Source organism: Procambarus clarkii, chromosome 54 (assembly GCF_040958095.1).
Source record: "Procambarus clarkii isolate CNS0578487 chromosome 54, FALCON_Pclarkii_2.0, whole genome shotgun sequence".
In the NCBI taxonomy this organism is placed as follows: Eukaryota; Metazoa; Arthropoda; class Malacostraca; order Decapoda; family Cambaridae; genus Procambarus; species Procambarus clarkii.
This window is the reverse complement of record NC_091203.1, coordinates 26,066,690-26,076,168: the sequence shown is the minus strand read 5'-3', so window position 1 is coordinate 26,076,168 and position 9,479 is coordinate 26,066,690. Positions and strand designations below refer to the sequence as shown.

At 49.8% G+C, this 9,479-nt stretch overlaps 1 protein-coding gene across 1 annotated transcript in view; it reads right to left on the bottom strand.

Annotated features, from left to right (window-relative positions):
• LOC123771315 (transcriptional repressor scratch 2) overlaps positions 1-1,595 on the bottom strand; it is a 35,154-nt gene extending 33,559 nt beyond the window's left edge. Inside the window, exon 1 of the mRNA XM_045763805.2 lies at positions 1,196-1,595. Coding sequence (XP_045619761.1) covers positions 1,196-1,403 — 208 coding nt within the window. The 5' untranslated portion in view covers positions 1,404-1,595. The remainder of the gene's footprint in view (positions 1-1,195) is intronic.
• Between the last annotated feature and the right edge of the window lie 7,884 nt (positions 1,596-9,479).

The following is a 9,479-nucleotide window of genomic DNA, read 5'->3' as shown; positions in this document are numbered from 1 at the left end:
TGTAGTGGGTGGTGGAATACAGTGTAGTGGGTGGTGGAATACAGTGTAGCGGGTGGTGGAATACAGTGTAGCGGGTGGTGGAATACAGTGTAGTGGGTGGTGGAATACAGTGTAGTGGGTGGTGGAATACAGTGTAGTGGGTGGTGGAATACAGTGTAGCGGGTGGTGGAATACAGTGTAGTGGGTGGTGGAATACAGTGTAGTGGGTGGTGGAATACAGTGTAGCGGGTGGTGGAATACAGTGTAGTGGGTGGTGGAATACAGTGTAGTGGGTGGTGGGATACAGTGTAGTGGGTGGTGGAATACAGTGTAGTGGGTGGAGGAATACAGTGTTGTGGGTGGGGGAATACAGTGTAGTGGGTGGTGGAATACAGTGTTGTGGGTGGTGGAATACAGTGTAGTGGGTGGTGGAATACAGTGTAGCGGGTGGTGGAATACAGTGTTGTGGGTGGTGGAATACAGTGTAGCGGGTGGTGGAATACAGTGTAGTGGGTGGTGGAATACAGTGTAGTGGGTGGTGGAATACAGTGTAGTGGGTGGTGGAATACAGTGTAGTGGGTGGTGGAATACAGTGTTGTGGGTGGTGGAATACAGTGTAGTGGGTGGTGGAATACAGTGTAGTGGGTGGTGGAATACAGTGTAGTGGGTGGTGGAATACAGTGTTGTGGGTGGTGGAATACAGTGTAGTGGGTGGTGGAATACAGTGTAGTGGGTGGTGAAATACAGTGTAGTGGGTGGTGGAATACAGTATAGTGGGTGGTGGAATACAGTGTTGTGGGTGGTGGAATACAGTGTAGTGGGTGGTGGAATACAGTGTAGTGGGTGGTGGAATACAGTGTAGTGGGTGGTGGAATACAGTGAAGTGGGGGGTACAGTGAGGCGACTTGTCGAGTACTATGAGCTAGGATATGGAGGTACAGTGAGGACAACTATGGGGGTACAGTGAGGACAACTGTGGGGGTACAGTGAGGACAACTGTGGCGGTACAGTGAGGACAACTGTGGGGGTACAGTGAGGACAACTGTGGCGGTACAGTGAGGACAACTGTGGGGGTACAGTGAGGACAACTGTGGGGGTACAGTGAGGACAACTGTGGGGGTACAGTGAGGACAACTGTGGAGTACAGTGAGGGACAACTGTGGAGTACAGTGAGGACAACTGTGGCTTACAGTGAGGATAACTGTGAACAACTTACGCGTATGGGCCTCGTGGTCGGCTATATCCGGAGGTGTAGGTGGGGCGGGGGCGGCCGCGGTCGGGGAGGTGGGGGCGACGCACCCCTTGCCCCCCACCTCCCTGGAGGAGGAGGAGACCTTCTTGACAAGGTAGCAGCGAGGCATGGCTGCGGCGTCGGCAGCCTGAGGGGAGGACTGCCGGCACGAGGCAGCGTGAGGGGCAGACATCTGAGGGGTCGTGGGGGGTGTAGAGGGGTCGTGGGGGGTGTAGAGGGGTCGTGGGGGTGTAGAGGGATCGTGGGGGGTTGTAGAGGGGTCGTGGAGGGTGTAGAGGGGTCGTGGGAGGTGTAGAGGGGTGGTGGAGGGTGTAGAGGGGTGGTGGAGGGTGTAGAGGGGTCGTGGAGGGTGTAGAGGGGTCGTGGGGGGTGTAGAGGGGTGGTGGAGGGTGTAGAGGGGTCGTGGAGAGTGTAGAGGGGTCGTGGAGGGTGTAGAGGGGTCGTGGGGGTGTAGAGGGGTCGTGGGGGGTGTAGAGGGGTCGTGGGGGGTGTAGAGGGGTCGTGGGAGGGTGTAGAGGGGTCGTGGAGGGTGTAGAGGGGTGGTGGAGGGGTGTAGAGGGGTGGTGGGGGGTGTAGAGGGGTGGTGGGGGGTGTAGAGGGGTGGTGGGGGGCGGCTTGAGGACACGTCAACACGCTGCTGGGGAGGGGAGAGTGGGGGAGGGATGAGGGGAGGAAGAGGGGAGAGGTTTTCTCTCACTCTCTCTCCTCTCACCAGGACTCGAACTCAACACCGATATGCAGCATATCCAACATGTTATCTAGCACTGAGTGTTGGGGTCACATGATCTATCCGGACACTACAGCAGCGGCTGACGGAGGCGCCGACGCGGGGCGCCTCGCATCTGGCATAGCAACAGTATTGTAGCTTTCTTCTTCGGCGGGGCTGTCCAGAGGGCCTCGTCAGGAGCGGGGTGCCCTCGGGCCAGGTGTGTCGTGCATGTTTGGTGGGGGTGAGGTGCCCGGCCACCACCCTGCAGGGGCCCCCAGCGGTCACCACCTCACTACCACCTGTTTCACTGGAAGCAACAATTGTCAGCAGCCGTCGAGGCCAGCCAGCATGGCTCCCCCCGTGTGACTGTGGTGTCTTCCTGTCGGCGTGGCTCCTGCCGGCGGTGGCAGCTCCCGACGCCGCCTAGCTGGCCCCTCCGCCGCCCCTTACGGCCGCCGCTACACCCACCACAACCGCGATCCTGGCCGTAGTTTCGCCCGCAGAAGTACGAGTCTGCTCCCCGGCCTTGTTCGCTCCGACATTACCACCACCACCTCCCTGTTCCGTGGACGGCGCAGGCGCCCCGGACGCCCCGTCCCACAATGATTCACACGTTCCAGATCCTAAGTCAGCCTGGAACACTTGCACAATTCATTGATATATTTATACCCTGGTCTTAGACGCTTCGCGGGTTTCTGTTGTCTCCCGCTAGCTTCTGCAGCTGGGATGTTTATGGAGAGGTACTCTTGTTTATTTTGAGGCGATCAGGAAGACGCTATGGAGTAAGCTAAGCGAAAGAGTTAATAGAATTTTCTTTGGATTTGGTTCCAAATCGCTAGTACAATAGAGACTCGTTCTGGAACGTAGCAGAGCTTATAGGACGGAAAGGAAGCCATGAAATTGTGTATTATTATTTTCTGACTGTAGGACGGACAGGCGGATGTATCGTTGCATATCATAGTATGCTACATTTTATAAATATGTCAGTTAAATGGTTTACTGTTTTAAAAAATGTGCTGACAGCGAGAGAGCAGAGTCATAGCTGTATATTCGAGGATCAATATTTGGGGAGCGCGTCACCTGTTTCTCTGAGCTGGCGCGTGAGCCTACAACACGAGAGACAGTTTAGCCACTCTTGCAAGTAACCCTGCTGTTACCCATTCATTCACAGCATTCACAAAATTACCATTCCAAAGCTTCTCATCTTTTCGAACGTTCTAAAACAATTATTTAAGCTATTCGAAATGCAAGTTTGTGTCATTTATATCCGCGAAAGATATTTGTGTATCAGAACTTGTTGGTAAAGTTGGTTTGGTAACTGTGACTCCGGACCCAAGGAAAACACTAGGTTGCCGAATGCCGCAGTAAAACTTCCCCTCCCCCCCCCCCCTTCAGATGCCACCAAACTTTTAAGATTCAAGCCTTTTTATACCTCTTATTCTCCCTGTTACTAACCCTACGAGGCTGCGAAATCAAGTCTTGACAGCACCGTAGGAGAAGGAAAAGAAATAAGCGACAATAGCCTAAACCCAAAGACATGAACATTACAACTTTAAAGAATCATTTGTGATTATTTTAAAAAACGGACTCTGTGACTTCCGACACGTGCTGTAACAAATACTCCCACTACTAAAAAACCCAAAACAAAAAAATACTCGTACTACTAGCCTAAAAATTTACAATTAATCGTTGTTCGTTATGGAAGAGAAGAAATTGTGGAAAGGGCTACAATTCTCCCTTCGACCAATATAATTGTTATACATGGCTAAGTCAGCGCTATAATGTATCCAGAGGTGTATTATTACTTAATTAAAGTGGTATTAATAGCATCTCTAATGGGGTTCGGTCCGCAAATGAATCTACGGCAGGAACACTTAACTGATTTTTGCACCCACGAAGCCAAGAATGTGAGAGCGAATGTTTTGTAAATGATTGTCACATGGGACAAGAACATTGTATGTGTGTGTGTGTGTTCTGCAACAAATTGTTCTTTTCCAAATTTCTGCAGTTTTTTTCTATTATATATCTTGTTTTTTGTGTTCCTTCTACATCTGTCGACATTCATTTTCTCTCTCTCTCTCTCTCTCTCTCTCTCTCTCTCTCTCTCTCTCTCTCTCTCTCTCTCTCTCTCTCTCTCTCTCTCTCTCTCTCTCTCTCTCTCTCTCTCTCTCTCTCTCTCTCTCTCTCTCTCTCTCTCTCTCTCTCTCTCTCTCTCTCTCTCTCTCTCTCTCTCTCCACTCTCTCTCTCTCTCTCTCTCTCGCGCTCTCTCTCTCTCTCTCTCTCTCTCTCTCTCTCTCTCTCTCTCTCTCTCTCTCGCTCTCGCTCTCTCTCTCTCTCTCTCTCTCTCTCTCTCTCTCTCTCTCTCTCTCTCTCTCTCTCTCTCCTCTCTCTCTCTCTCTCTCTCTCTCTCTCTCTCTCTCTCTCTCTCTCTCTCTCTCCTCTCGAGTTGCTATGAAAAACGTGTATTTTGACACAGGACCTCCAGGTGCTGGTAATCGTTCCATTATGATCCATCAGTTGGTGTAGAGTATGGTGCCTGACTGTGTGGGTGTAGAGTATGGTGCCTGACTGTGTGGGTGTAGAGTATGGTGCCTGACTGTGTGGGTGTAGAGTGTGATGCCTGACTGTGTGGGTGTAGAGTATGGTGCCTGACTGTGTGGGTGTAGAGTGTCGTGCCTGACTGTGGGTGTAGAGTGTGGTGCCTGACTGTGTGGGTGTAGAGTGTGATGCCTGACTGTGTGGGTGTAGAGTATGGTGCCTGACTGTGTGGGTGTAGAGTGTGGTGCCTGACTGTGTGGGTGTAGAGTGTGGTGCCTGACTGTGTGGGTGTAGAGTGTGGTGCCTGACTGTGTGGGTGTAGAGTGTGATGCCTGACTGTGTGGGTGTAGAGTATGGTGCCTGACTGTGTGGGTGTAGAGTGTCGTGCCTGACTGTGTGGGTGTAGAGTGTCGTGCCTGACTGTGTGGGTGTAGAGTGTGGTGCCTGACTGTGTGGGTGTAGAGTGTGGTGCCTGACTGTGTGGGTGTAGAGTATGGTGCCTGACTGTGTGGGTGTAGAGTGTGGTGCCTGACTGTGTGGGTGTAGAGTGTGGTGCCTGACTGTGGGTGTAGAGTGTGGTGCCTGACTGTGTGGGTGTAGAGTGTGGTGCCTGACTGTGGGTGTAGAGTGTGGTGCCTGACTGTGTGGGTGTAGAGTGTGGTGCATTTGTCCTGAGGATTTGTTTCAAGTTGAACATTTTAAAAACAACAGTCTTTACATTTACGACTTCGGCGGGTAGGCGGTTCCGTGGGTTTATAACCCTGTGGGTTTGAAACCATTGGTCCTTGTTTGTGTTACATCTGATCTTTTTAAGACGTGTTAAGACGGATCAACATCTTCCATATTGTTAAATATTTTTGAACGCTTCGATGAGATCAGCCTTATCATGTCCGGTTTGTAGTGTTGTGGTCACTGTGGCCGTCAAGCTGTCCTTCTTCTTGAGAGGTTATCTTGAGATGATTTCGGGGCTTTAGTGTCCCCGCGGCCCGGTCCTCGACCAGGCCTCCACCCCCAGGAAGCAGCCCGTGACAGCTGACTAACACCCAGGTACCTATTTTACTGCTAGGTAACAGGGGGCATAGGGTGAAAGAAACTCTGCCCATTGTTTCTCGCCGGCACCCAGGATCGAACCCAGGACCACAGGATCACAAGTCCAGCGTGCTGTCCGCTCGGCCGACCGGCTCCCTGGTCCTGGTATAAGAGTTGACTTAATTCTGGAATTATTTTTATTGCCTGGTGTTGAATTTTCTCCAGTGAATCTACGTCTTACTGAAGATCAGGGGCCAGATTCACGAAGCAGTTACTCAAGTACTTACGAACCTGGGGCCAGATTCACGAAGCAGTTACGCAAGTACTTACGAACCTGGGGCCAGATTCACGAAGCAGTTACTCAAGTACTTACGAACCTGGGGCCAGATTCACGAAGCAGTTACGCAAGTACTTACGAACCTGGGGCCAGATTCACGAAGCAGTTACTCAAGTACTTACGAACCTGGGGCCAGATTCACGAAGCAGTTACGCAAGTACTTACGAACCTGGGGCCAGATTCACGAAGCAGTTACTCAAGTACTTACGAACCTGGGGCCAGATTCACGAAGCAGTTACGCAAGTACTTACGAACCTGGGGCCAGATTCACGAAGCAGTTACTCAAGTACTTACGAACCTGGGGCCAGATTCACGAAGCAGCTACTCAAGTACTTACGAACCTGGGGCCAGATTCACGAAGCAGTTACTCAAGTACTTACGAACCTGGGGCCAGATTCACGAAGCAGTTACTCAAGTACTTACGAGCCTGGGGCCAGATTCACGAAGCAGTTACGCAAGCACTTACGAACGTGTACATCTTTCCTCAATCTTTGACGGCTTTGGTTACATTTATTAAACAGTTTACAAGCATGAAAACTTGCCAATCAACTGTTGTTATTGTTATAAACAGCCTCCTGGTGCTTCGGAGCTCATTAACTGTTTAATTATTGTAAACAAAGCCGCCAAATTAAGAAAAGATGTACAGGTTTGTAAGTGTTCGCGTAACTGCTTCGTGAATCTGGTCCCTAGTCATCATGCCTGGAGGCAATAATCCACGTAGGAGTTCACCGGAGACCTATATAGGCTCCCGGACGCAAGTTCGAATCCTCGTCACGGCCCTTGTGGATTTGTTCGGAGACTTATACAATTCAATGACTACCTGCTTTTCCTTAAAGGTAAAGGTACGCTTCATTATTCCCATGATTTGATTAGCTTTTTGGGGGAAGCTGCCGCTCCCAAATGTTGTGCAAGTTTCAGTGATTGATGGAGTCTGACTCCAAGGTCCTTTTCGTCATCAATGTGCTGTAAGGTAATGCTGTTGATGGTAGTTGTGGCGTGGGATGTTATGCCCCACATGCAAGGTCTTGCTTTTAGTGATATTAAAAAGCATTTGCCAGTCTTCTGACCATTTGTAGAATTTGTTTTTTTGAGATATATAGAAGAGTTGTTACATTCTTGTAGAGCCACTAGTACGCGTAGCGTTTCGGGCAGGTCCCTGGAATACGATCCCCGCCGCGAAGAATCGTTGTTACAACCAAGTACACATTTTACTGTTGAGTTAAACAGAGGCTACAGTTAAGGATTTGCGCCCAGTCAATCCTCCTCCCCGGCCAGGATACGAACCCATGTCAAAGCTCTCGCGGAACGCCAGGCGAGTGTCTTACCACTGCACCACGGAGACTGAGTTCGTGTAGATGTCTTTGTAAGGCCTCAAAATCATTCTCATTTCCCACTTTACTATAAATCTTAGTGTCATCTGGAAATTTGATGATGTGGTTTGTAATATTCTCCACTGTGTCATTGATGTATATAACAGTCTCCGTGGTGCAGTGGTAAGACACTCGCCTGGCGTTCCGCGAGCGCTATGTCATGGGTTCGTATCCTGGCCGGGGAGGATTTACTGGGCGCAAATCCTTAATTGTAGCCTCTGTTTAACGCAACAGTAAAATGTGTACTTGGTTGTAACAACGATTCTTCGCGGCGGGGATCGTATTCCAGGGACCTGCCCGAAACGCTACGCGTACTAGTGGCTCTACAACCATGTAACAACTCTTCTATATATCTCAAAAATATGTGTACTCATCTAGTTGTGCTTGCGGGGGTTGAGCTCTGGCTCTTTGGTCCCGCCTCTCAACCGTCAATCAACTGGTGTACAGGTTCCTGAGCCTATTAGGCTCTATCATATCTACACTTGAAACTGTGTATGGAGTCAGCCTCCACCACATCACTGCCTAATGCATTCCACTTGTTAACTACTCTGGCATTGATAAAGTTCTTTCTAACGTCCCTGTGGCTCATTTGGGTACTCAGTCTCTACCTGTGTCCCCTTGTTCGCGTACCACCCGTGTTAAAAAGTTTATCCTTATCTACCCTGTCAATTCCTCTGAGAATTTTGTAGGTTGTGAACATGTCTCCCCTTACTCTTCTGTCTTCCAGTGTCGTAAGGTGCATTTCCCGCAGCCTTTCCTCGTAACTCATGCCTCTTAGTTCTGGGACTAGTCTAGTGGCATACCTTTGGACTTTTTCCAGCTTCGTCTTGTGCTTGACAAGGTACGGGCTCCATGCTGGGGCCGCATACTCCAGGATTGGTCTTACATATGTGGTGTACAAGATTCTGAATGATTCCTTACACAGATTCCTGAACGCTGTTCAGGAACCTGTGTAACCCGCCTCTCACTACAGTATTTGAACTTTTGTGCAACCACTTTATTATTTGAGTTTATGCTTTTAACTTTTGCTCTAATATTAGTTTTCTATAAAGGTCCATCGAGTCACAGAACACCGAGCGTATTCCTAAGGCAGACTTAAGAATTGTACAAAACTTTCATGCATAATTCGCTACATACATACATACATACATATATATATATATACGATATATAAATACATATACTAATATCACGCTTCCTCCCCACCATGGTCGAACTACTCACCCTCCCTAGGATACACCCCGAAAGATCCCAGGTACCTATTTACTGCTTGGTGAACAGAAGTATTAGGTTAAAAGGATGGATGCCAAACCATTTGTCCCACCCGGCATTCGAACCCAGGATCCCAGACTGTGAGTTGAGAAAGAAGCCCTCTGTTCTACGAGATCCTACATTAGGTCCTGCGCCGTTCGTCTTAGGGATATAGGTCACATTGTCGAAGACGGTTGCACTGTGACTCAAGTGTAACAGCTACACTAGAAACAATGTAGTAGCTTCTTAAAAGGCCCAGGGATTCCACGAAATACCAATGAGAGCCAATATGCAGGCGATGAGTCACAATAACGTGGCTAAAGTATGTTGACCAGACCACACACTAGAAGGTGAAGGGACGACGACGTTTCGGTCCGTCCTGGACCATTCTCAAGTCGGTTGTGACTTGAGAATGGTCCAGGACGGACCATTGACTTGAGAATGGTCCAGGACGGACCGAAACGTCGTCGTCCCTTCACCTTCTAGTGTGTGGTCTGGTCATCGATGAGATCCAAGTTTCCTATCAACTATCTTACGAGCAGCCAGGATCAAGACACAGGTGGACGGGGACATGAGGCCGCCAAAATCACAGCATCGACTTCACGACTGAAGATCACATTCACTCCAACAAATCTACCACTTACGGATTATTCATGCCCGTGCCACCTCTTGGCTAGCTTAGTCTTCAATCACTTCAATCACAGCATCGGCAGTCACACGGAAGGCAGCAACAGCAACACCCCGGACTTACCACCAGGGAGGGTAGGGGCTTGCATGGTAGCCTGGTGGATAGCGCGCAGGACTCGTAATTCTGTGGCGCGGGTTCGATTCCCGCACGAGGCAGAAACAAATGGGCATAGTTTCTTTTACCTTGATGCCCCTGTTACCTAGCAGTAAATAGGTACCTGGGTGTTAGTCAGCTGTCACGGGCTGCTTCCTGGGGGGGGTGGAAAAAAAATAGTTAGTAAACAGTTGATTGACAGTTGAGAGGCGGGCCGAAAGAGCAAAGCTCA